Source organism: Enoplosus armatus, chromosome 13, assembly GCF_043641665.1.
Source record: "Enoplosus armatus isolate fEnoArm2 chromosome 13, fEnoArm2.hap1, whole genome shotgun sequence".
Lineage (NCBI taxonomy): Eukaryota > Metazoa > Chordata > Actinopteri > Centrarchiformes > Enoplosidae > Enoplosus > Enoplosus armatus.
Genome location: NC_092192.1, coordinates 12,144,877 through 12,172,660, shown reverse-complemented (window position 1 = coordinate 12,172,660; position 27,784 = coordinate 12,144,877). Strand labels below are relative to the sequence as shown.

Here is a 27,784-nt window from a genome sequence, read left to right as displayed (position 1 = left end):
CGGCAATGACCTGTAATATTTACCTAGGGTAACTCCTGAATGGCTCACTCACAGCTATAGAGGGCCCTGCAAACCTCAGGGCAGAGGCTGATGTTTTTGTTGCTCCTGATGCAGAACAGATGAGAGCGACTTTTTGGAAAAAGTTGCTATTGAAGACTGGATCAACCTGCATCCAGTAGCTTCATGGTCAGTCAAAATATTTTAACAGTGATATGACCTTAAAATATAAATGTTAAAAGCGGGTTTGTGTGTGGCTGCATCACAGGACTTTGTCTGAATGAATACAATATCTAAGTGGAGTACACACATACACACACACACACACACATCTTCAGTGTTAAACAGCCACTGTGAAGTCAAACACTCTTTGTTTGAAAGGAGGGTGGGGTGTCTCTCCACAATGTAAACACTTCAAACAGAACATCAGTCTATTAGCAACATTTCTGATTAGCTGATGAACAAAGGCAATCAAGGCTGGCGTGGTCCCTTGGAGAGTATATATCAGTGTCGTTTGCTCAGGGCCTGGTAGTGATTGGCATGTTCATTAAGTGTCCTGTTTACAATAAGCTGAGAAGCCTACATGTGAAGTCAGCACATGATCCCTAGTGGCTCTGAAAGGCCGTTAGTCATCCAGTGGTTCAGGAAAATGAGTGTAAAAGCTGCTGTAGTCATCATCATGTGGCCACCATAGTTTTTCCTCACAGAGATGCTATCCTAGCTGATTTGAAAAGCTTCATCAGCTTTTGAACTGAGTTGTCTCTTTGATGATGAGAGCTAAAGCATCTTGTTAGTCTGCAGTGGCTTATATGAAGTCTGCTCTTTGTATATTTATATACTGTAGATGTGTTATTTGGCTGTATTTTATGTTTGGGATTTGGTGCCATCATGAGGGCATATCGGGTATAGAATGGACCAAAAATGTTTTTTATTGAGTATTTAGGGATTGTGTTAAATAAGCAATTATTTCTGCTTTGTTATGTTCAGGGTTGGGTGGAGAAAGTGTTGTGAATGTGTCTGCGTGAGACTTTCCCCGAATTTGCGTGAGTCTTAATATGATTCAACAGGTGAGTCGGCACTCTTATGACTGAGTAAGGAATAACATCCCCTGATTCCAGTAACTAGTCGTTCTTTGGCCAAACTCAAGTTTCATGTGGTCGCTGACTAACTCAGAGATCAAAAACTTTCTCCTCTTCTCTCTACAACCATGACATTTAACAGAAAAATACGTACTTACCTCCTCAATGCCTCACACTGCTAACTTTGCGTTTTCCATGGCAGCAATGGGTGGTCACACACAAGTGGTTCCCTACCAATACTCCATGTTCATGCTATCCCTAATGTTTTCTCTCAAGTGTTGATTTGAATGTTTGTCATGATTGGACACAATTTTCCTGTTATGTTGCAGCAAGTGAGAATTTAATTGATTTGTTTATTCTGCATGAATATGCAATGAAACTCCTCCACATAGCACATGCTGTAGTACTGAGCACAGAAAGTAAAAAGCAGCTATGAATTGTGGTCCGTGAGTCTCTGCAGCTCTTTTCTGCTTTTTCATCTTACCATCCTGTTGGAGGGATGAATTTCAAGTTAGAAAATAAGTATGTTTTTCTCTAAACACACTGACTTGCAATTGTGCGTTCTCTGGTTTTGGGGTAAATCTATAATGTTTTCATCACATATAAAATAAATACTGTGATTTATATATATTGTCCCATAGAGTGAAAATAGGTTAAGTGCCTTTAGTTTGGCCATTTCTTTTACCAAGGAATGTATGAATATTATTGTTCATTTTTTCATACTTGCTAGCCTCTCAAGTATTGTCATCTCCCTTCTCATGTGTAAAACACATGGAACTAATGGAGCTAATAGTAGCATGTCTAGCGGAAGAGTCAATAAATCCACTCAATCCAATAAATCAAGATTCATGACACAATAAAAATGAATCATAATCATAATTAGAAGAAATTGATGGTAACTGGCCAATCTGGAGAGGGAATGTGACTGCTGTAGGCTATAATCTGGGTGGACAGCACTGTACACACACATCTGCAGTGGCAGCAGCTGTGGCTTATTATGTTGCATGTGATTATATTGTTAACATGTCCGCAAGCTGTAAAACATTTTTGTTGTTTTTAAGTTATTTGGGATGGAAAAGAAGAAGAAATTGCACAAAACACCATGTTCACTGGAAAAGGTAGTGACACAGACTGGCACCAAAAAACCCACCAACAGCCGGAAAATTTGTACTGTATTCAAGCACACTTCCATTCGTAAAACATTCCCATATGGCATTTCACGCCCCCTTCCAAAAAATACCATGGGAGTTTCTTTTGGCTCCACACTTCTTTCAGCATCCAATCTATTCATTAATAAAATGTTCACTCTTTCCCTCCATTCACTCCCCACCTCCTTCCTCAGACTCTGATTGACTGCAGAAGCTGTTTGAATCTCCTCAGCCCGTCAGCGTTTGTAGGATCCTGTCCAGCACTGTTAATATAGTTCATAGTGGTTCATTAATAGCTTACAAAGTTGAGTGCAAGAAGTATATGCTTTATGTGCCTGTGTTACACTCAAACATTCATTGTGTTTCTTTCATCAAACAGTCACATAGAGGCTGAATCAAACTGTGATGATGGCCAGGTGCATGCAAGGGACATGAGTCACTTTTGCAAGAACTGTATCATCCAAAAAAATATAAATGTACTCTTTACACTTTTAATGTATTGTTCTCTGGCATGAGATCCATATTGTGACTGGTTCAAAGGTCAAAGGATTCAAATGGTTTATTGGATGTCAGCATGTTCTTGACCTCAGAAGTACTGAGAGACGGTACAGACTGTTACCACTATTTGACACTATTATCCTGGTCAAATTGAACTGTCTTTGCAAATGAAAAAAAATATGAATTAGAATTTTCCATTCACAAATAACATTATAGTTTAATTATTGGTGTCTGTGGATAGTAATTAAGATGACACAGGGTCTTTATAAAAATGCTCAGGAAACTGAAGGAAAGTCATAGCCCAACACCTTTTCCCTTCTCAGGAGTTCACATACTAAAATGTACCCACAGAGGGCAGTATTGTAGCTACGTTGGGCTTTCGCCTCAGCCTGAGGTTTTGGAAGTCACAAGCAGGATAAGGAAGAGTACCACACAAGTGATGGAGGTGAAATTAAAGTAAAGACTGAAGTCACGTACAAACAAGGAGCAAGGAGAAAAAAGAACAAGAAAAACAGATTGCTGTTGAAAACAGATTTTATGATACAATACTTATGAGAGTCCTGTGTAATGTGTTGAAAAAATTACAATCATGGTGTTATGTAAAAATAATAATATATCTAATACTTAACATGAATATGTGCAAAAGCATTTCTCCTGCATACATCCATTACACCGGCTGTTCTCATTGTATCAAGCTACTGTATGTTAATTATAGACTGACTATTTAGGGTGGGATGGGGCGTTTACATGTTTGTTCCCATACAATAGGTATTATCTCTTTCGCACAACTAATCGTCCTTTATCTGTGAGGAGGGGACAGTATATCTCTTTACTGTTGCAACATGTATTCTGGCCTTTTCAAGAAACCTGCAAATATACCAGAAAGTTGCATCATTTGGTAAATCAAAAAATCCTAACTGGACACTAAAACCCAGTACTCTGCAGACTAACTGTACATATAATATATAATAAAACAATTAAGTTGCTGAATAATACTATAATCACGCCGCCTTAGTGTATTAAATATTCGCAACTGCATATTTTACATTTCCTTTACATTTCTGTATCTCTCACAGAGTAAGAACCTTGCCATAATGGCATGCTGGTGATTTATTTTCTCAAAAACTGCGCGCGCTATCCTTACCATACCAGAATTTTAAATGTCTGTAACTGTAAGGCACAGAACAGGTCTTTTTGCCACAGTAATACTGGTGGTGGGGCAGGGTTGATTCAAAGTACTCATAAGCCCTAGCACGTCTTGGGGCACAATTTAGGTAAAACTCACAGTTCCCTGAGTTAATGTACAGCCATCACCGCTGAAGCCTGCACACATCACCTGCAGGATACTCCCAAAGATGGGTCGTAGCCGTATGAAGGAAAAATGAAGATCTCTCACTCCGTTTCAATTTTCAGGTACAATCACGAAGCGTGATGGGGAAATGCACTCAAAGTCTACTATCTATATATTTTTTCAGAAGCACAAAAAACGATAAATAATACGAGCACATTTACAAATATATAAAAATACTAAAAACGACTTAATGTTTTAGCTTGTGTAAGGAGTGATCCGTCTTCTCATGAATAGACGTTCTTTGCATCGGAGCGCGTCTGCAAAATGAATTCCACGGTGTCGTCAGTTCCGTAAAGCGTTCCTCCTGGCTTCATTAAAAAAGAAGACAGGGGATTATTTACCGAGAGTCAGAAGACATACGCAGTTAGAACAACACTTTACCTTGCTATGTCATTAAATTATTCTTAAACAAGAACTCGGCATTGTTTCCCACGGGCATTTTTTTCTTTGGACTGACAAAAGACACATCAGTCTCCTCTAAGCCGCGCATGAACTGGGATGCACTGCTGTTAGCCTGTTATTAGCTTGCTCGCTAGCCTCCCGAACAGCTCTGCTTTTACGACGGGACCAAGCACCGTAAGTCAAACATTCTGAAAACCACGATATTTCATTTTGTATGGGTTTGGGATATTATATATCTATCATTTATAACCAGCCGGTTTTGCACAGTGAACTCAATGGGTTGTTTATCATTTTTAACCAGCTGCATGTGTGAACTAGAAGCAGGCCTTTTCTAGAAAGCAAATTTATTTCCAGCCTGAAGAGCTGCTTCAATATATTGTACATTCTCAACAAATAAATAATATTTCCGGCCTTAAATATACCCCCACTGTGTTGGGCATATGGAACCCACCGGGGGCCTGCATCCACTGCTACCTGCCGGAGAGTGAGCAGTTGTACACCTGTGCTGGTGCACCTGTTATGGTTCCCAGGATATAGTGATTGTGCACTTGATTTCAAGTCAAACGCTCCAGTCCATCACTATAAAAGTAAACTATTTCTCACGTTATCTTACGTTAGTAATAATGCTAAATAATAACGTACATTGTCTCTGTTTTAGTACATTTACTTACACTTATTGAAGACTGAAGACTAACTAGATCGGGGCGTATTTCAGATGTAGATGTTATGCAAAGCAGCTAACTTGGTTGCTCAGTCTATGAAGCTTTAGTCTTTATTAAATAGCTCGCCTGAGTGTCTCCCACTGATTTCCAGCGTATGACACTTACAGGTTAATTCAGTTACTTTGGATTAAGATGATCAATTAATATCTTCCAAAGCTCTCACACGGCTGCAGTAAGCTGTCTTTGAGGAGTGCATTTTTGTGTTGAGTGTTGTTGGGCAAGATAAGCACAACTTATAATGTCTGCAGTCAACAGAGATGTGGCATTCCTCGGGAAATGGACTGGGCATGGCCTATGTGTGCATTTGTAATGGAAAAGCCCACTTAGGCGAGGTCAGAGCAAATGTAAACAAGCGGTGCTCATACCTCCCTTCAGGCAACATCTGTGATATTGGTGCCAGCAAGTGATCTAACTGCCATAAACCTACTATATAGTTATGTTCAAGATGCCGTCAACCACATGGTAGCAAATCTCACAGCAAATCTCCTGTAAATCCAGCCCAGTTTGCTATAAAGTAATTCAAGGACATGTGAGATTAGACATCAAATAGGTTCCAAAGCATGATATATACTAGTCATGTTTAATTACTGTTATCAGCATCTAACTATCGTTTAAAATAGAATATTTGGGGCGCCCTGGTAGCTCACCTGGTAGAGCGCATGTCTCATGTACATTTTAAGCTCACTTTCACTTAGTAGCAGTTGCAGTTTTCTATCTGAAATTGTTGGATAAAATCAACATACATTACTTACAACTTCAGTTTCCAGGTCTTTTCTATTGACCTAAAGAACAAAAGGCCACAGAACACCCACAAGTGCATAATGAATTACCTACTGTTTTATTGTTTTTTGTATATCTCTCTTTGTAGAGCTACTGTACATGGTCGTTTACTTGTTAAACACGCAATGTATCTGCATCTTCCACATCTGTAGGCCTTCAAATTGGCCTTAATTTTGCACCATCATCTGTGATGTGGCCTTGTCACACACACATACACACACACACACACACACACACACACACACAGTATTCAGACCCTTCATTAGTGTTTGTTGGAGTGAATTCATTAAGCTGTGAATTTATTACACCAGTCCAAGCCAAAAATAGGAGCTATTATTACTGCTTGTCCAGCATTTTTTTATTTTTATTTTTTTGCAAAGGTTGTTACGCTTATGTGATTGTACAACTTGAATGTGTGACTGTGTAGCAGGCCAAATCAGCTTGACCTATTAGAATGACTAGACAATGTTGATGTAAACATGTTGCTGTGTCCCCTCTAGTCTGGGTTTTTAGGCAGTGGGCGCTGCTGAAATATGGTCCTGTAATTGAGTTGTAGAGTAGAGTGGCCACTTCAACTAGACAGCTCATTGTAGTGGCCGCTCCCATGCGTGGGGCTTTCATAGGTGTGTTGTTTTTATGCTGAGCGGTAGCCTTGCTCTTTGAAAACCACCTCCTCGCTTGTTTGTGGCAATTATATTCCCATCTTCCTAATGATTGGGCTGTTTTGACTACGCTCTTTGGTCTCTACTCTTCAAAGCAGCATTCAGGCTGTTTTTCCATCTCTGCCTTTTTCACTTTGTTTTGCATACAGTAGTTTGTTGTATCCACACTTTTTAACTCTCTTCCTCTCGTTTTTTTTCTAACAGACATAGTGCATTATGACAGACAGCATTATGAGTAAAGCTGCCACAATGGAGATTCCTATCAACAGTAATGGTGACACAGGGACACTACCAGAAGATGACAGCCTTGAACAGGTGGGTCCCAGCTACTGTACCAGTTGACAGTCTACTGTGTGTAACATTTTGAGATCACCCTGTGTGTAGTTGTTGTTTTTCTATTACACAAGGGAACAAATGTGCCAACTGTGTTTACCCACTTGCGATCCCAAGCCAACAAAAGATAATTTACATACTCAAAACCAACCTGCAGCCTTTAATTGTCAGTAATTTATCATATTTTCTACTGTATAAAAGAAAAGCTCTCATACTGGTAGACCATTGTTCTTGACTTTTTCCTTATCTCCATAATGTGTTCGGATACAGATCGCTTTTTAATACCAGGTGTAAATGCGGTGTCAGAGATGGTTCTTACAGTTGTGATTTTCCTGTCTGAAAAAATTTTATATATTTGATTATAGTTAGTTTTGTTTAGCTATTAAATATATATCAGTTTTAAGCATTTATCAGTTTTAGTGTTAGTTTGAGTGTATGCTTGCCTTTTTTGTCAGGTTGTACTCTATTATGAGATCATAGTGACTTTCAGATCTTTCATCAGGCACCCAGATATGGAAATGCTAACAATAGCTTTAACTTTGTGATGTATTCAGTGATACAGTACTATCCTTAAAGATTATATCGTTCACATGAGAGCACATGAAGAAAACCAAACCTACGAACCGTTTATCATAGTGTGCCTTCAGTGGTTGATGTTGTGGTTATGGGTATTGTTCTCAGCTACCACGAGATTGGCTAAGTGAGCTGGCTCTTAATACCATTCACACTGTTGTACCACTCTGGGGTAATATGTACTGTAAAATGTAGCACTGATTCTTCTTTGTAAAAACACTTGTCAGTCCTGAAAACTGGCTGTATGAATGTGGCCAGTTACTGTTATTCCCTCACTTTACCTTAACATACCTATATTCAACTGCACAGATTGTTCTGAAGCTGTATTGCAATCTCTTATTGTGAATTTAAATACTGTTATCTGCCTGGGTTTAGCTGTTATTGCATTATGTATTTCCTGTCACACACTGCCAGAAGTCCTTGGGTCTGCTTAGTTTCAACTGTGGAAAGAGATCCTACTGGGAAATCAGGTGTTGGAGACCAGCTGTCACCTTGGGAACCAGTTGCTCCCAAAGGAGACAGCACCAACATGTTTCCATGATTTCCAGGGGTGTCTTAGTCAGAGTTAGAATGAAATAACAGTGTAGTTGCAGAGTACGTTTGGTGGAACAGGTTGTTCATTTTCCTGCGTCCCAAGGCACACCTTGTTGGACAAACAGACTGAAGATCCTGGAGGAAGTACTGGCAGTTAATTGTGTTATTTGCTCACCAAACTATGCGTGCCTCCACCAGAGAAGTAAAAGAAAACCCTACCTTCTCAGCAAGCTTGCATGATGAAGCAAGTATTCAACCATTTGGTGTGGCTACCACAGTTTAATATATGAGAAGTGTTTAGCTGCACTGTTTGATGCTGGATATTGACCAGTTGTCATAGCAACTCTGCAATTTATCTGAAACTGGCTGCGCTTTGTCCTTGGGTGAAAGCCCTCTGAAATCAGATTGATGATATCTGCTGTGCAGCACTTAAAGCTGCAGCAGTCTGTACATAGAGATGCACATAGGGATGAAGATTGGCGGGTTAAGGAAGAGCAGACGTCTGGTTTCAGATGTTAAAGCATTGCGCGCGTGTCAGAACAGGGATGGTGACTGGCAGCTTGACAGTGACAGAGACAGGATTGACTGCCAGCAGCATCCTGGCAAAAGCATCAAATGCATCACAGTGGCTCACTGGTGTCTACTCAGTCAATCAACAGCATTTTAAGATGCTTATACTGTTAAACACACTTTCTCATAGGTGATTATTTGTGCTATTAATTTGGAGATATTCCAATTGTATTATTAGAATTGAGTTATTTTGGAGTAATTGTTTGTGGCATTTTAAAGCAGAGCCTCTGCTATCCAGCCTGTATCATTCCATAGCATTCAGTTTTTGATACAACTTCGGTACATAAACAAGACATTTTCATAAGCCTACCAAACCTCACTGTTAAGATTTTACAACCAGATTGTTTTATGATGACTTAAAGGTTCTGTAGTTTCCTTCATCTCAGGGAACAGGCACTGTGTCAACAAAGTGTCCAGGGAGGGATCAGTGTCTGCGTCAGCTTTCTCCCACAGTGAACAGATGTCACAACATGAGGCAGATTTCTAAAAGAAGAGATAAAACACATAGACAGAATGAAGGAGAAAATGTTGTTAAACAGGCTTTGTCCTTCTTTTTAACTTGTTTTTTGCTTGTTGGTTCAGTGTCTGTGTGGTTAAATGTTGAAAACTGTAATTGTAGGTTACAGAAATGGGCACTGTTGTGATGAAGGCCATTTGGCTCAAAGGTTGCATGTTACTCCTGACACAACCCAAAATGAATTACTAAAATAGAGAATTGTCTTTTATGGCACTCAAATGTGGTGTTTGTGTGGATGTTTGTGTGTGTACATGGTTCCCTCTTGATTTTTATCCACCCTTAATGTTAATGTCACTTTTAATGTCTGTGAAATGTCTTGTAAATAAATTTTCATTTTTGCAGTGTTGTACTAGAATCAGTTTTTTCTTCGTCCAGACAGTGATGGAATAATATCATGGCAAAGCTGTGGTAACACATTATAGATGGAAAGCAAAACATGTTCACCCAGTGAACTAGGTGATCCACTTGAATCTTTTAACATAAACCAGCTAAATGATGAATCCTGACCTGACCTGCTGTGATATCAGTCATCACTGCTCTCCATCCTACATCCCTGCTGTCTGTGGGCATTAAGATGATTTTTCTGGGATTACTTTTACATCGTTCTATCGTGTTTCATGATTTCAGTCATGGATTTTTCTTTTTGTCTCCTTTCTTTTTTCTATTTGTTTCTTTTTTTGTTGTTCTTCTTGTGTTTGTCGATTCCCCTCCTCCATCTCTGTGCAGGCTGCAAAACTGCAGTGGAGCTTAGATGAGAAGGTAGGGAGCTCCAGAGGCACCAGGGTGAGCAGGCCATTTGTGCATTTGTGTGTTTGTGTGTGTGTGTGTGTGTGTGTGTTTATGTTGGTGTGTAGTCCTGCTCAGTGGTTTGACTTTATGCGGCATTAAATTGCCTTGCATCGCTACGTTGGATTGTTCCACAAAATGTCAGATATTTAATTTTTATTGCAAACCACTGCGCAGCTGCCTGTTAACTTGGCTCTTACTAACTCCAGATAGGAGTCTCTCAAACTTGATATGTTTTGAGAGATATCTCTCAAATTGTGTAGTGTTAACAAAACACTTCAGGTCTCAACGTTACAATCTGTTTCCATTTGATTATTACATTTAAAATCATCTAGTGTTCGTTGAGCTAATATAGCCTAGATTCTGTGTGCACTTGGGTCATGTGTGAGTGTGATTCCTTAACTCGTGTTGGTTGACAAAACAAACATGGTGTCATACTAATAATCCTGCTGTAATATTGGTGTGATTTGGCTGCGCTTGTTCTGTTTTGATGTTTCAGTCATGATGAGGAATGTTGTCGTGCTTGGCAAGAGAGAGCTGACCATGACTACAAACAGATAGAGCCTAGATACATGTGTAATAGCTTCCTCATTGAATGGTGTTTAACCTCCAACAGTACAAATCACAGCAGTGGTATTTTTGCTTCCTTTTGGTAGTATCAAACATAGTCTTTGTGTTTGCTTACAAAAAGGAAACGGCTACCTCCCTCCCAGGGCTTAGAGTTTCCTTATCACAGTCTTACTGAAGAGTCTAAGCCCAAGGTTTCAGGATGTGTCCTATATGTTATGCTCCCGTTTACATTTTACGATGGACAATATGGGTCTTTGCCCATAGTTCAATTACTGTGCAGAGTTTGCAGCAAATGATATAAGAGGCTTGCCTACGGCACCGACAGGAGTTAAATTTAAACCTGTTTGTTGTCGGAACCAAAGGCTCACATATGGTTTGCCAAAGTGAGAAATCTGTTCAGGCTAGATTTTCCTTTTCCATAAATCCCTCACAAATGTTTTTTTTTCCTTTACTAGCTGATACTCGAGCAGGAAGGCAAACAAGAGAAAACAGTGAGTCAAATTAAAGAAAACACACAAGATGGATCATGTGGCTCGTAACACACTTCCCCCTCATGATCCAGAGTTTCACTTAAGCCTGTGATTATTTTGGAAGGAGAAAATAGTTTGCTTGAGCATTTCCTGTGGCATAGATCATTGAAGTCACTGCTTGGGTTAAACTTCAGTCCATCACAGCTGTGGTATTGTAGTCCTCTTGCTTGCAGGCAGGAGATTCAGTTCAAGTCATTAGTTAGGTTGATTATTGACTGGGCACTTTAGTGGTGTGTTTTCCGTCTTTCACACAGTCTAGTTTTCCCTCTTGGCCTCCGAATAAGTGGTTGACTGCCTTGAGAACTGACTAACCTTCCTAACATAGTAGTGTTTGTCCCCCTCTAGTGAATAAGCCTTTCACCTACATTGTCTACAGTGTCTGTCTTGAACACTCAAGTCATAATCTCCTGTCCACATATCCCCACCCAAAACCCTCTATCCTTCCCTTTTTTTCTTGTTCTTCTTTTTTTATTCCCCCCACTTACACTTTGCAGGACCTACAGCAGGTGATGGTATCGGGTCCCAATCTCAACGAGACTAGCATTGTATCTGGAGGTTATGGAGGAACAGCAGAGGGTATCATCTCCACCAGCTCAATCAAAGGTAGAGTCCTACTTTGTCTCTCTCTATCATTTCTGACATCTTATCAGTCTCTTCTCAGCTATACTGTCGCTGTCACATTTTGACTTCTTCTGTTGACTCTCTGACTCTTGAGTTATTCAGTGAGTTTAATCAGGACATTGAAGTGTTTGACCTCTGGGGCTTGCTATCATTCTTCCTATGATAATTTATTTGTGGTAATTGGTGGTCAATTTGCACTGATTCATCCCTTGCATGGCCTCCACTGTATCTGAAAATGTGCCTTAGTGGTCCGTATTACTCAGTTTTGGTGGTTCTATGTACATATATGGGAGAAAGCAGGGTGGCAGAGTGAATGATGAACTATATTGATTTCTAAATCCACCTAAGCACCAAAGTGTTTTGTCTGTATAATAATGTATTTACTGGATTTAGTCCCAAATGGAAGGGACAAATGTAGTCCCCTCATTCTTTTCAAAGGAGCTAGGTGATGACACAGAGGACTTCAGCAAGAAAACGCAGGCTTGCACAGCAAAAAAAGTTCAACCTGCTTCAACTTTTGCTGCAGCTCAGTGTAATATCGGCAAGGTGCTGCGGAGGCCAATCAAATATGTGCAAGCACACATTCCTCATAGATTACTTGTGTGAATGCAGTATTTGCACTGTTCACTTGGCAATCCAAAAATAGGATAACTTTTCAGAGTTGAAAAATCTTCTTTCATAATATTATAATCTGCTGCTGTACAGTGTTTTGATGTCTGATGAGCTCAGACATCAAAACACTCAAACTCACGGATCTATTACGTAAACTGACCTTCCTTTTAATTGTCTCACCTGTACCTGAAACAGCTCTTTGGTCTAATGCCTCAGAAAAATATACTGTAACTGTACTATAACACAACTGACAAGTTCATTATCAAAGTGTCAGTGTTTAGACAATGGTTTGAAGCCATATCATCAAGAATTTCATAGGTGCCCTGTGTTACTCCCCATGTTTCTTCACGTTGTGTGAACTGAAGGTCCACAAAGGTAATTTTCTACATCAAGGCATTGACTTCAGCAGTGTAGCTGTATTCACAGTGTCAAAGGGAAATTACAACACTCTCACTACCTGTTTGATACTAATATTTCTGCATCTTTGTCTCTCTCAGGCCCTGCTGTGCGCTACAATGCAGAGTTTAACAAAAGGATCCCAGTTACAGGATTAGGTGGCTCCTCAGACCCAATTATTATTAATAACAGAGAGCTTATTTCCATAATGTGATATAATCATTTCTAGGGGTTGGGAAATGTTTATAGAATAAGAACATCCAGTTTTGTAATTGGTAAGCAAGTACTTTTTTTCTGTTAACTGCAGTAAACATAATGGGATTTTGATTTTTTTGTGTTTTTAATGGATATTTCTCACATGATGGATATCTCATTTTGGAAAGACGCTTTTTATACTGAATGTGTCTTTTTTTAGATAGCTGGGAACCAGCTTCTCTGTCCCTTTTATCTTCATCAGATGCTCTCTTTATCAGTGGAAAGAAGGACAATACACTCCTTTGTTCTAACTGCTCTTCTTCTTGGACAAATTGGGGCTTTTTTCTATCACAGCTTTTCTTTTACATATTCTTCCTCCACTTTCTCGTTGGTTTCTCTTTGAGTTTTGAGCTCATCCATTAAGGGGTCTACGCTTTTTCGTGTTTCCCGGAATAACACACTAAACTGATCTCTGAACTTCTCTGTAGCAAAACAGAAACCACCTTCATGTCTATCACTGTGTGTATTTGTATTAAGACCTTGAATACTGAAAAGTGTATATATATTATTGAGAGAACCGTAGTAAATGTTTAGTTTTGTTAATCATTACCATTTATTGTTATTTAGTGAAAGGCTCATCCAGTTTATTTAGTGTCACAGTATTTAGCCCCCGTCTTCATCATCACTCATCTGCATTATTCACTGAGTGTCATACACTAAATGTTGTCTTTTCATCTGTGTACTTGTCTATCTTTGTCCTCCACCTCCTTTTCACCATTCCCTCCTACATGTTCCTCATCCTCCTCTTCTCCCTTTTGTCGTCTTACTTTTCTGTCTTTTCCGCATCTCCCTGCTCTTCCCCGCCATCTTCCTCCTACGTTGTCACTCCATTTTTGGCACACTTGTTCAACCTCAATAATTACTTAAACCCTAAATATCCAACTATCATTTTAAATCCTGAAAAACAACATTCCCATAATTAAAAAAAAAAAAAAAAAAAAAAACCCAATGTAAATCCCCCTCCCACACCCTGCTCTAATTCATGCTCACCCTGAACCATTCCTTCATCCATACCCTCCCACCCGACCACTGTCACAGACCTGCGTATGAAGGCCAGGCGAAGTAGTGTTCCCCCAAGCAGTTCTTTCTTCTGCCACATAGCAAGCCAATCAAATGAATACCAAGGTACTGGGGAGGGAAAGAGGGTGAAGTTGAATGCTCAAACTGGCTCTTCATTGATTAATCAGATTGCCGTTTAAGCAGTGACTCAAAATATCCCTGCAGTCTACAGTATTTTCACCTTCTATCACAGCTCATTAAAAAGAATTTGGTGTCCACAATATTATCGTTGTTTTTCTCAGTTTTTCTCTGCGTTTTCCTGCTACTTACTCACTCATTAACACTATCTCAGTCCTACGCATGCTTTACAGTGGTTTAAGGGCTAATGGTGATGGACGTAAGTTGTGAGATAGCAGACAGATTTTAGAAATCCATCCTCAGTTTTGTCTTTATTGAATGCAGCACAGTTTTAATGCACTTTAAGTAGTTCAGGATTCTCTGTTTGGTCTGTTCTTTGCTGGGATTAATCTTGTTGTCTACCTGAAAGTGTTTGTTTGCTTGTGTTATTTACCATGTCCTTGTGGTTTCTACATGTTGGGTCTCATCTCTCAGGTTCCAACATGCACCACAGCAGCAGCAGCTCGTCAATGGCGGGAGATGAAGCGACCCGCGGTGTGGCTGTGGAAAAACTAGAAACGATGAAGAAGTGGGGTCTCAACACTTACAAGGTATCTGAGGTTCTCTGCAGTATGATACAAACACAGAAAGGAATTGCATCGTGTTAGTAATGCCTCTGTGTGTCTTCCTTCATTGTTTTAGTGTACAAAGCAAATGATCTCAGAGCGTTTCGGTCGGGGTTCCCGGACTGTGGACCTGGAGCTGGAGGCCCAGATTGAGGTGCTGAGAGACACTAAAAGGAAATATGAGAATGTGCTGCGATTGGCCAGAGCGTTGACCAACCACTTCTACAACATGGTGCAGACGCAGCATGCGCTGGGTGACACCTTTGCTGACCTCAGTCAGAAATCTCCAGAGCTACGGGTGAGGCCTCAAAATGTATCCCTGTCTTAACTCTTAGATATTGATCTGCACCTTGGAAGTTGAATAAGGCTAGCTGAGGAAGCACTGGTTAGGTTTATGCAGACAACATTTAAAATCATTAATACCATTCATGTTGTATTGTGCGCATTAATGCCTTGTTTGCCTTTTTACAGGATGAGTTTGGCTACAATGCAGAGACTCAGAAGTTGCTGTGTAAGAATGGAGAGACTCTACTTGGTGCCATTAACTTCTTTGTGTCCAGCATCAACACTCTGATCAACAAGACCATGGAGGACACCCTGATGACAATCAAGATGTATGAAAATGCCAGGTAAGGACATGCAGTACATGAAATATTCTTTTCATCTAAGAGACTGGATGAAAACCCTTTTTAACAGACGATTAGTAAAGATAATAAAGATATAGACACAACTTACACACAGAAATATTGATGTTGTCACACTGCACACTATAATACCATTAAACGAAACGCCTGTATTGTAACAAAAATAAATATTGCAACAAATCTTAATACATTAATCTGAGACCAAACCATCATCAAAATCATTCAGGATTAATGAGAATAATTGACAAACATAGAACCTCTTAAACAAGTATTTTCTCTTGTTCTTTTGAGAACAGACTGGAGTTTGATGCCTACCGGTCAGACCTGGAGGAACTGAGTTTGGGTCCAAGGGACGCTGTAGCCATGGCCCGCATAGATGCTGCTCAGCAACAGTACCAAGTCCAGAAGGACAAGTATGAACGCCTCCGCTCAGACGTCATCATTAAACTCAAGTTCCTGGAGGAGAATAAGGTTAGTAGGCAGAGTTGGCCTGCATCATCATCAACCTTCAAAGTAAAAAAGGTTTACATCCAGGTTTGACTTGATGTGGTTTCTTTGTGATAATATGCAGAAAGCAGTTTCCTAAGATGCCTTGTTTCTCTCTCTCTCTCTCTCTCTCTCTCTCTCTCTCTCTCTCTCTCTCTCTCTCTCAGGTGAAGGTGATGCATAAGCAGCTCCTCCTCTTCCATAATGCCATCTCGGCGTACTTTGCTGGCAACCAGCAGCAGCTGGAGCAGACGCTGAAGCAGTTCAACATAAAGCTGAGGCCTCCAGGGGCTGACAAGCCCTCCTGGTTAGAGGAGCAGTGAGAGGGTCTGCTGGACCTCCTGCAGCCTCCGTCTTGACCACCTCCACCTGCTACCTGTCGAAAACCCCCTACTTACAGAGGACCACTACAGATAATTGGGTGGATGAAGATATGAGATGAGCGTGTGGCTGGATGATTGGACAGATGAGGGAGGATTGGACAGGGTATTATTGATGAATGGGCTAAATGCAGCAGGAAACCAAGTGGCCAGTTTCATGAACAGTCTGGGGGCTTTTAGTGCCTCTTCCCAACTTCCTTTTTTCCACTCTAACTTTCTCTTTCTGCTTTGTTCATCTCTCCCATTTGACTTAAGCCCCTTCTATCTCAACACTATTTTGCCGTGTGATCTTGTGTTAGTCATGTTCATGGCCGTTACTGTACTCCTCAAGTGCTCCCAGTGCTCAGAGTTAAACTTCAACCACACACCATCGTATTAACACAGACAGATAAGAAGAAGCAAAATGATTGAAACCATTAAAATGCACTCAGATGTGACCAAACACTACATCAAAACTCTTCCAGACCTTATCAATTTCCTGGTGTGCCTCCTTATATATGAGTGTACTAAATGAACGTGTGGCCTGCAAGATGAGCTCAGAAATAGATTTCAAACTACACATGAAGGGGGTTTGTATGGTACACTGGAAAGGACTGTCCATTTCAAATCAATGCACATTTCAAATGAAGTGCTGTCACTTAAATATTATATGGTTGTTTGTAGCTTATAAAAAATGTTGTCTTCAGTTTAGTTTTTGCTTAATTTGACTCACCTCGTTATTTTCAAATTATTTCAGGTCTAGTCAGCTGTATGTCCTCTGCTTCAGGGTGAAGGACAGTATACTGTATACAGCAAAGTGTGCTGTTTTTAGACTGCAAGTTACCGCAGTGTTTAGTCTGTAATTATCAATCAGAAATGCAACAAATTTAACTTGTAACCTGAAAATTAAAACTAAAGCTAATAATTAAATTTTCACTTCAACTCATAAGAATCATTTAAGGAACACTGCCGTGGCTTCCTAAAGTTATACGGGTTCTGGTCTTTTATTAATCCTGTTTTATTTACCTAAAGAGAATTGAGAGAGAAGTTTAATGGATGATGACCTTCGTTATGTTTTCGGGATGTTTAAACAGCATTGATTGGTTCAGTCTCACTGTGGACTGAGGAGGCTTTGAGGGGTGGTTGACTTATGTAAGATGGGTATGTCAGTCAGTTGAGATCTAACAATCTTGAATGGATTAACTCCATTATTTAATTGTTTAATGGACTGTATTTGAAAGAAATTCATTACATTACAAATTTGTTGTCTTTTTAAAGTTAACATGCCATTGACATCTAGGATCATATCTTTCAGTCCCCCTAAAGCAGAATATATTTGTCTATGGTTACCTTTCTTCACACTGAAGATTATTCATTCATCCATTGTTGACAATTAAGAGAAGTTGTTACCACAAAATATCGGCATGGTACTACATATGTAATGTTGAATAATTATTCATCGCTGTATTTATTATGTTCCTTGTGTGTGTGTGTTAATCAGTTGGACTCAACATATTGTACACTGGAACGTCTGATTTGTGCAAGTTACTCAGTTTATGAGTATGACATTTATGGCATTTTGCAGATGACACACTAACATGAAAACATGTCTCAGGATAACCAAATCTGTAATTGATGTACTCCCAAAAATGTTTCTAAACTAACTGATAGAAAGTGTTTCAGTTTCTCTGTGTCAAACCTCTTTGAAGATAATCCAGTGTAGTGAATGTTTTCCCATGCTGAATTTAACTGAGAGCCTCGAGAGCTCTGTTAGCAGCTTCGTGTTGCCGCTGTATTTGCATGGCAGGCAGCGATCCAAAGTACAGGTGCAGATATGTGTGAATGCACTGATGCTCTACTCTTGGCCTTCTGCGCACCAGTTGACATGGACTGGCCTAACACCATGCTTACGGTTGTTGATTTTAAATATTGAAACTGGCTGAAGCAGAATCCAAAATTTGGGTTTCCTTTTCAATGCTGCACTCTTGAGGACAATTATGAAAGGAAGTGGATTTCTTATGTGTCAGTGTGTCATATGGGTGTGTTTTATTCTGGCTGAAAAAGTCACTCATTAAGACCTTGGCCTCACTTGCGGCTAAAATTGCAGTTTCACTGGCCAGCTCCTGGTCTGTTTGACCGCCACAGAGCAATATTAACAAAATGTGACTCCTCTTTTCCAAACCTGCCCCTTTGAAATTCCTAACCCCAACACCCAAATGAATGGCAATAGATTTTTTTTTTTTTTTTGTTCCGTAGTTGTGAAACCTCTAATAAATTGAAAAAAGTGTGACAAGCATCTATAGTCACTCTTCCTAGCAGTCTTTACATTGTTGCCAAGAGAGAACCAAGATTTATAAAATGAGATATTTTATTTGTGTACAATCAATGTTTTCTAGGCTGAGCTGGTGTGTTGTACTGTATGAATGATTGCACATAATGGTATTTAAGATGATAAATGAAGTCGTGTCATGGATTGATGTGATACTCTGCCTTCATTCCTCACTCAGACCTGAAAAGTCCCACCCCACCCCACCCCGAGGGAGCAAAATTAAAAGTACACATTTTCAAAATGCTCTGACTGTTTTCTGTTTGCTCTTTCATCTTATTTGTATTGCACTGTAGCCCAGTGTGCTTTGTGTTGCACGAAGACAGAACCATCTGGATTCAGTCAAATGAAACTTTTAACCTCAATTGTACTTACAATTGTACACCGGTATTTAACAAGTGACCTTGATTAACCATCATTTATCAAATTTCTCTCATATAATTAAGTTATCCCGTTTGATTATAGAGACAACTGGAAACCTAACAAAAGTACCCCCTCCAATATCACTAATATATTTCTGAATCAGCTCTCTTCTGACACCCAAGGGCCAACAGTTCACACATGTTCACACAAGTTGTATCAGTTACAATTGTTTTCATATTAGTACCAATTTCAGCTGCACATTCGTTTGGCTTTTCTTTATAGCAGCAGTTGTGGTGTTGAATTTGTAGTCTATAAATATACAAACTTTTTCTTCTGCCTTTTATTCTAATCTGTAGAAATAAATGACATGGTGATATTCTTATATACTATACATAGAATTCAGCAACTAAAGTAAAGGTGTAGGAGGTCTATTAATCGCACAAACAAGCCAAACGGGATATTATACTTAATATTTTTGATCACTAAATGGAAACGGTTACCCATCTTTTTGGTTGCCTCTCCCCAAAAGGGCGTTTCCGTACCTGGAAGCTGACTTGACTGTGATTGGTGGAGGCGCGCCCTGCACCTGTGGCTGCTGTTTGTGAGACAGACTGACTGTGGTGATCTGCAGGAGCACGAGGCCAGATCGCAGTGAGGATTTATTTGACAGCTACATATTAGAAGCACGGTGAGTAAAATTCAGCTGTAACGGTGCTTTGGTCAAAGTTAAGCGTCTATTAAAACGCCGCCGTACGTTTTATTGTGAATGCTTGATGATTTGGAACATGTTTTGTAAGGATGCGAGTCCTTGGTTGAATGTAAAGAACTGACAGCGAAACTCGGTTAAAAAAATGTCAAAGTAATTATGTCTTGTTTGTCGGAAAGAGCACAGGCATATTTAACAACACTTTCGGGTCGCTTGCGTCAATGTTTGTATTCGGCAGACAAATATCCCATCAAATAGGATGTGTTTCAGTATAATTTCATTTAATTCCTGTCGGTTCTCCTGTTATTCTCAACAGCTTCCCTCCTCCAAAATAAGCAGAAGATATTAGCAGCAAACGGTGTAGAACTAAAATTGAAAGTAATGTGTATATGTGGGTTTGTTGCTTGACGGATGGCATCTATGCCGAGTCCACCACTGGGCTCTAATAAGTAATATAAGGTAAAATTCAAGTTATGTGAGGCATTTACATTTGCTGTGAAGAAGGAAACATTAAAAAACGACATTTTCTCAATGATGTTTCATGTAATGTTCGCATATGGGAGAAGCATAATTAGGGGAGGACATTATATTTATTGAGCAAAGGTTTTTGCCATTGTATAGTTCACGGACGAGAAGTAGAAGGTAAAACAATAATGAAAATGTCTTTCTGTGAGTGGAGAAGTGATGGCACAATGTTGACCAACTAGCCCTCAGCGTCTGCTTTTGGGTGTGCCATTTCACAGGTCACTCAAAACACAAATAAATGACGGCATTTTGATAAAATGTTCAGGCTTTGGGCAGCAAAGCATCAGTTGCAGAAATATGATCTTTATAATTTGTTACCTGTGTGTGATGTTGATATTCAGAAGTTCTATCACCTCTATGGCTTTGTCAGTGGCATGTGCTTACTTGGATAAACATGAATCTGTAGCTATGAAATAATGAGAAAACATTTTGAATAGATTGTCCCTGACTTTATAAACATATATAAGAGACAAGCAGTGCTCACGGTTTCATTTTTATAGTCTAAAATACTAAATATTATGGATTTATATTTGTGTATCTCCTCAGATCTGAGTCGTCAACAGCGGGATACTTCCTCCTATCAAATTTGGATTTGAGGGATTCAGATGGAGGGAGTGCTGATTTTAAAATCTGCTTCTCCTCCCAGCTGTTCCTCTCGAAACTCCTCTCCTCCTTTGTCACCGGATGCTCAGGAAGATTCAGATCTCCAGTCATCTTCCCCTGCGCCTCCCCCCATGTGTGTTACCACTGTACCACCACCACCACCACCACCGCTGCCGCCTCCCCCCCCTCCTCCTCCTCCTCCTCCTCTTCTTCCTCCCCCTCCTTTTGGCTCTCGTAATGTCCAGCGACGCTCCATGAAGAAGCTGAACTGGGACACCATCCCCAGCCAGCGTGTCCTGGGCAAATTGAACGTCTGGACGTCTAAGCGGCCTCAGAGGGACCTCGTGCTGGATATTCGGAGCATGGAGGAGTTGTTCAGTCATGTAGACAAACGGGCCTCGCTGCGCCATTCAAGGGTCATAGGTCTGAAGAACTGTGATGGCATGGACTTCTTTCCACAGGAGCCTCAGGTGAACAGCTAGGGCTACACTCAGGCCATATTTGAAACTTTGGTAGATTTCCATCCTAAATTTCATGGGCATGTAAACTCACGCAGAATACACAAGCTAGGGAAGTAATGAACACATAAATAGGAAGTGCTTTTTAGTTCCACGCTAATCATGTCATCAATGAGGAACTGCTCAATTAAAAGCGTGTTTGGTGGTGTTTTTGCTTCCTCAAAGATTATGTGAAATTCAGTGTTGAGTATGAATATGGCTGTAGAGAGGCGAAACTTTTTTTGTGTATTAATGGTTGTTGTTCCTTTTTCTCTTGTAGGTCACAATCCTTGACTCTAAAAAGAGTATGAATATTGGGATCTTCCTGAGACATTTCAAGAGGTAAGAATCGCTGAAGTTCAACTAAAAGTGAGGGACATCGGTCAGAACGAGATGATTCAGTGAACAAAGAACACATCAGAGTTACAGACGACGAAATGGAAGCACAATGAGAACTAAAGGACCTTTCTTTCATGTCTAACGCACACTCATCATGTCCACTGTGCTAATCATTACCCGACCAGCAGGCTCTTTATCTCAGCCGACCATATTCAAAGAAATGTAAATGCCTTTTTAAATATAATTTGAGAGCGTTCAGTATCAACAAAAAGAGAACAACATTGTTTTGTTTTATGACTCACTTTATTAATACTTAAATGATAAGAAAACATAGTGCTGACCTAGTAGGTGAGGCTGAGCAGAGAGGATGGAAAGTGGGGAAACACCCAGCAGGTTTAGAGCCATGTTGGATTACCACTGTAATGTAAATGCTCATGTCATTCATTCTATGTAGTTAGCAACAGGGACATGATTGCTCGTTGGGTCCCTCGGGGAAGTGATGGGCGAGTGTTTCCTTTACACCTCCCTTTTGCCAGTTATCAGTTAACAGTTATGTCTCTTGAATTACGGCTGGATCATTTAAAGTTAGAGGGTCAGGTACCCAGTAATTGAATACTGATAGCAGTTGCCAGTGATTTGAGATGTTGTGAATTGTTGTGATCTAACTGAGACAGGTGAAGTTAAGCATGACCATTGCTTGCACTATGTATTATATGTAAGTGTGTGTGCCATTGTTCTTTATTTTTGATTGATGTTCAAATATATCATCGTTTTAGGAGAATAATGACTGTAAATACTCTGAGTAGTGTCTGCAGTCTTCCTCTCAGGTTGCATACAGCTTCAACACCCTTCATAGATAAGATAGGGTGGCCTCTACACTGCCTGAGAGGCCAAAACCCAGGACAGAAAGAGTCCACAAATTATTCTTTGCAGCTCCTAAAGCAGGTAGTTAGAAAGTTTAACATACTCTACTCAGCACTGGAGTGCCTGTGTCTGAACCTTATCAAGATGATGACACTTTCAGTCCAAGGTTCACTCAGCTCTTACTTTGAATACCAAATGCACTCTCAGTGTGTCTCAACAGCTAAGTACTGTAACAATGTCTGCTTTAGCACATTAGTCAAATTCAAATTGCGTCACCTTCTGTGAGGTAGTGACGAAAGTGCTCCTGATGTGAGGTAGTGACGAAAGTGCTCCTGATGATGCTATTTGAAGGCATTTTGTCATTTGCTGGACATTGTTAAAATACCAGAGTTAACTTGTTTCATGTAAAGTGTGATGTGTTGACTGAATACCTCAGAAGGCATTTATGTTTGTTTAAAGAGATAGGTGTTGTTGTTGTGGCATCTGTGTGCGCCAATGCATACATGACACATTCTTATCAACAACAACCGTACAAAACAGAAATGCCATATTTACACCAACCACTCCCCCTCCCTTCCATAGAAGAGATGACCACATTAATGTTTTGAGCCCCTTGCTGCACAAATGTGCATATTAAAACTAAAATCTGTAACTTACCATACACCATCCTTCACCCGCAAAGCTGCAACATTCAATATCTGAAAGGTGGCTGCCAATAAGCTATTAAATTAACATTATTATTATTTTCATGACATCCACGTTTGGCCGTTGTTTGCCTTCGGGGTTTGTCTTCGGGGTTTGTCTCTGTAATTAGCAGGACTAATCATGTTTGATAAGTCATGCTGATTATGGCAGGCCTTTTTATTACTGTTGGCTTTTGTCTCCCTCTGCAGGCCAGTGGCAGAAATGGTACAGGACATTTGTCAGGGGAAATGGCTCAGATTTGGAACAGGCAAACTAAAAGAGCTTTGCAAACTGCTGCCAGAAGAAAGTGAGGTGACGGCAGCTTCGCTCTTCTCTTCTCTTCTTTCCACTTTGGTCCTGTATGCAGAAAATAAGCTAAACAAACATTTAAGTGTCTTGGAATAAGAACTACTGTATCCTCCTGAGTTATATTTAGATATTACATTTTTTTTCTATTTGAAAGCAAAAAAAATATTGACCTGAAGTTCATCATTTACCTTATTATTAAAAAGCTGTTTGCAATTATTGTGGTACTATATGTGTCCATTACTGCAAGTGCTTCGTACTGGTCAGTCATGCTACCTGAACTGGTACTTGCACACTCACACACACATGAAACTCGTGTCAATCCACAGGTGAAGCAGCTGCTGTCTTTCAGTGGGAACCTCTCTGTGTTACCTGAGGCTGACCAGTTCATGGTGCAGCTGGTCAAAGTGCCGGGGTGAGTTTTCTTTTTGGTAACTCAAATATTTAGGAAATATTTGGTTGCATGTTAGTTAAAAAAAGTGCTCCTTGCAATCACAAGCCAACTAACTTACTTACAAAAGTGTACACATTTTACATATTCGGACTCACTTTTTTTCATGACTAGTGAGCCTCATTATTTGCTGAAATGGATAGTTTTTGTGTACATTACCTTGCATATGTCGTATTATTTTTGCATGTGCGTTCATTGAGGAAACTGTGCTATTACTACATCTCTATATCTCTATACTTAATGAAGGGTAATAAAACTGATAACATTTCAACAGCTGATGCAGTAGTTAGCAGTTTCGTTGATGTGTCTTGCTTTTCAGCTACGAGGAACGCCTGAAAACGATGGTGCTGAGGGAGGAATTCTTTCCTCTTATGGAGGAGGTGAAGAACTCTGTTGCTGTCATGATCAAAGGAGCCAATGGTAACATTTCACACACATCCACCAAAGCTGTCAACAATCCCAACTTGGATCTCTTTTACACCATCCAGTTCTCATTTGACATTTATATTAAGGTTCTTTGTCTCCATCTCTTTTTCTCCCCTTAGAGCTGTTGGACTGTGACGACCTCCACTCAGTCATTCGGCTGGTATTAAAAGCCGGGAATTACATGAACGCTGTTGGTATTTTTCTTTAAGAATTATGTTTTTATTACCTACACTAATGTATTATATCTGATGTATTTAAGCTGCCCATGTGCTTTCAGAGGCTTTTTACTCAGCATTTATTATATTGATGAATAGACCATTCAAATAATTTATTATTCAGGGTGGTTACAGCGCCAATGCCATTGGCTTCAGGATGACCTCTCTGCTGAAACTGGCAGACACCAAGGCCAACAAGCCCGGCATGAACCTCATGCACTATGTTGCCAAGGTGAGGAGGAACCCTGGGATGGACAGATGCTCACTGAAGAAAATACATGCAATGTCCCTAAACGGTTATGCAACTGATTTGTTCTCCTGCTCCATCTCTTTACTCACTGTTGCCCTCCTCCTTTATCTTTCAGCAAGCAGAGGACATCGATGCTGAGTTGCTGACTTTTCCCAACCAGCTTGAACACATTGGGATGGCAGCAAGGTGGCTATCATTTAGTACACTAGCAATTTCTTTGGTAACGGTAGCTTCAAATGTTGTCGAATGTGATATTGAATCTGGTTGGTATGATGCACTGTTTTGCATGGCCTGAAATACGTTGTGTCAATGTGTAAATGTCGTCTCATTAACATAGAATCTGTAAAGAGGAGGTAATCACAGACTTTGAGAGGGAAGTCAAGAAGATCAAGGAAGTGAAACTGTACAGCAGCAGACAGCCAGGCCTCTTCAAACAAATGGAAACATTCCTCATGGTAAAGTTCCCCCTTGTTGTTTGACCTTAATTGTGCAAAAGCACCAAGATGTATAAAAAACACACTGAGCTTGTGAATACGTTTGGATCCCTCTTCTTTTGTACCCTTTTATGTTTTCATTCTCAGAGGGCTGAGGCCAAGCTGGCCGACGTGGAGTCCTCTCTCCAGGAGCTAAAAGCTCTGAGCAACGCTGTCGCTGAGTACTTCTGTGAAGACCCAGCTACCTTCAAACTGGAGGAGTGCTGCTCCATCTTTCATTCATTTTGCAAGCGGTTTGACACAGCTGTACGGGTAAGAATAGGAAGAATTGACAATAATACTGAAATGTGCTATGAAATACAACACTTCACAGGGAAAAATTATACTATTGCTTTATTACTTTACTATTATTCTATTGAAAATGTAAAGCATTGTGATCAGTCACAAGTTTTAAAGGAACCTTTTGATTGTTTAATGTTGAGTACTTGAATTTTAACGATCTCCTTGCCTCATTAGTCTACGCTGTGTTGTATCGTACTTGAATATATCCTCTCATTCCACGGCCGTAGGAGAACCGAGAGCGAGAGGCAGCAGAGCAGAGGCGCAAGCGGAAGGAGAGCATGCATATTGCAGCCAAACGTCGCTCCACAGTGTCTTGCCCAGGACCTGAGCCTGATCGGGACTCCTCCAGCTTGGAGTCGGCCTTACACAGCTTTCTCTCCACCGTTCCAGAGGGATTAGCCAGATGCAGGAAGAACATGCTTCCCCCAATCGAAGGATCCCCCTCTGAGACTCTTCCATCAGCAGAAGAAACTGAGGCTCCGCCCCGTATTCGACAAGAGACGCCTGAGAAGAAACAGCCCAAACTGCAGAAAGAGGGCAAGCAACTGGAAAACAAAGGAGAAGCTGAGAAGATGCGTGAGATAACTCGGAAGGTGCTTCGCTACCAAAACAGCAAAAGCAGCCTTGATGGGGACCGAGTTTCAGGCACACCAGCTACCCCAAGTACTCCTCGGCCTAGAACCAGAGACTACTTCTTTGCCAACAATGGGGATGTGGGCTCCCCGTGGACAATCCTGAGCCCTTTTACTTGCTCCCAAAGAAACCCCGCCCAGCGAAACAGAAAAGCACACCAACGGAGACTATCCTCAATGTCGGGTGGGGATGACCTTGATGATGGAGTCTGGGAGAGCGACAAAGGCAATTATCCCCCCAATTCCTCCAATCGGGAGAGTCTGACATCTCCATCTGGGGGTTCTGCCTCCCTTCCTGAGTGCCCCAGTCAGAGAGCTGTGTCACAGGGTCCATTGCTCAGGTCGGTTTCCATGGATGAAACCAGGCGATCTCCAGGATCTCTCTTCCGGCTGGGAGACTTGTTCCAGAGAAGCATATCTCAAAGGTCATACTCCTCTGGATCAAGGACAGAAAATATGAGAGGAGGAGCAGGAGTCTCTTCTCTGCTTGGCAGTAAGGTGGAGAATCATGTAGAAGGGCAAGTGAGCACCTCCGGTTTCATATCCTTCTTCAGACGCATTGGAGGCAGAAGTAAGCCTGGTGATGTGGAAGAACTAAACTTCAAAGGATCTAACACTTAATTAAAATTTTTTAAATTATTTTAATTTAAAAAGCTTTGTCATTTTTTTGTGTTTTAAATTGTTAATTTGTTTGTCTTTTTTTAAATTCATGGTTTTACCCTTCAGTGGAACCAAGGCAACTGAGGACTTGCTTTGAACTGTGAAGGTTTTGATGTTGTGGGAGTCAAACCACGTTCTTTTTTGTCTTTTTGAGCGCAATAAAGGGTGACATTCTACCTTTTTTTAAATTTTACTTGTATGTGGATTATGCACTCAACAACATTTATTATTTACTGCTCTTCAGGTTGAAATGTCAACTTTTCCACCCTTTTCATGAGATCCTTGAATGTCTGACTGGTGCTAATGTCTCCTTAGTGACGCCCGCTCAGTTTCCAGTACTTGCCTTTCACTTCATCTATTATTTCTTTTCTCTGTCAGTCTGGCTGGAAGGCAGTTGTTCAGGTAGCAGAGGAGTTGGCCTTTTAACTTTTAAGGCTTTTAACATTTTTAGGATGTGCACACCGAGACAACCACACAATAACCACAAAGACAAAAGCAACAAGATTGGTCATTTTGACCGTAGGTATTTTCATCTAAATGTCAAACTCCTATCTGATGTTATCACAAGTGACAAGACATAGGGCACATTGCTGTTGGTGAACCCACGCTTGGTGTTGCCAGCCCCCTGTTGGCTTCCAGATGATCTGCCCTTCCACCACTGTGCCACCCTGATGCTCTGCTTAGCAGTAGCTGAGATTTGGGGCAGAGAGAGAAGAAAGAGGCATTCAGCTGTGTTACTTGGGCAACAGGGTTTGTTTACAGCCTTTTCATTTGAGCTCTTGCACTGTAATAATACTCTCTCAAACAAACTGTTCAATACAGGCTCCTTTCTGACTGCTCTGTTGTCCTCCCACATCCATCCCTCCCACTGGCGAGCGCTCAATGGGGACATTTTCGGTCGCCTAGCATTTCAAATCAAGGGGCACAATGAATAGAATAAAAGAAAGAATTTGGGAAAAATATGGGCAGTTTTTTTTAAGGAATTGGACTACTC

The 27,784-nt window shown here is 40.5% G+C and overlaps 2 protein-coding genes across 2 annotated transcripts; both read left to right on the top strand.

Annotated features, from left to right (window-relative positions):
- Nucleotides 1–4,495: 4,495 nt before the first annotated feature.
- Nucleotides 4,496–18,737, top strand: arfip2b (ADP-ribosylation factor interacting protein 2b). Its single transcript, XM_070917013.1, has 10 exons — nucleotides 4,496–4,649; nucleotides 6,844–6,954; nucleotides 9,893–9,949; nucleotides 11,547–11,655; nucleotides 13,975–14,061; nucleotides 14,548–14,663; nucleotides 14,755–14,976; nucleotides 15,150–15,307; nucleotides 15,619–15,793; nucleotides 15,976–18,737. The coding sequence occupies exons 2-10, from the start codon at nucleotides 6,856–6,858 to the stop codon at nucleotides 16,129–16,131; spliced, it is 1,179 nt and encodes a 392-aa protein (XP_070773114.1). The 5' UTR covers nucleotides 4,496–4,649; nucleotides 6,844–6,855; the 3' UTR covers nucleotides 16,132–18,737.
- A 1,955-nt stretch (nucleotides 18,738–20,692) lies between these two features.
- Nucleotides 20,693–26,751, top strand: fhdc3 (FH2 domain containing 3). Its single transcript, XM_070918102.1, has 11 exons — nucleotides 20,693–21,160; nucleotides 21,468–21,529; nucleotides 23,284–23,386; nucleotides 23,710–23,795; nucleotides 24,151–24,251; nucleotides 24,377–24,447; nucleotides 24,597–24,704; nucleotides 24,838–24,908; nucleotides 25,060–25,177; nucleotides 25,304–25,468; nucleotides 25,726–26,751. Exons 1-11 carry the CDS (start codon nucleotides 20,693–20,695, stop codon nucleotides 26,749–26,751), a joined length of 2,379 nt encoding a protein of 792 aa, XP_070774203.1.
- Nucleotides 26,752–27,784: the final 1,033 nt, after the last annotated feature.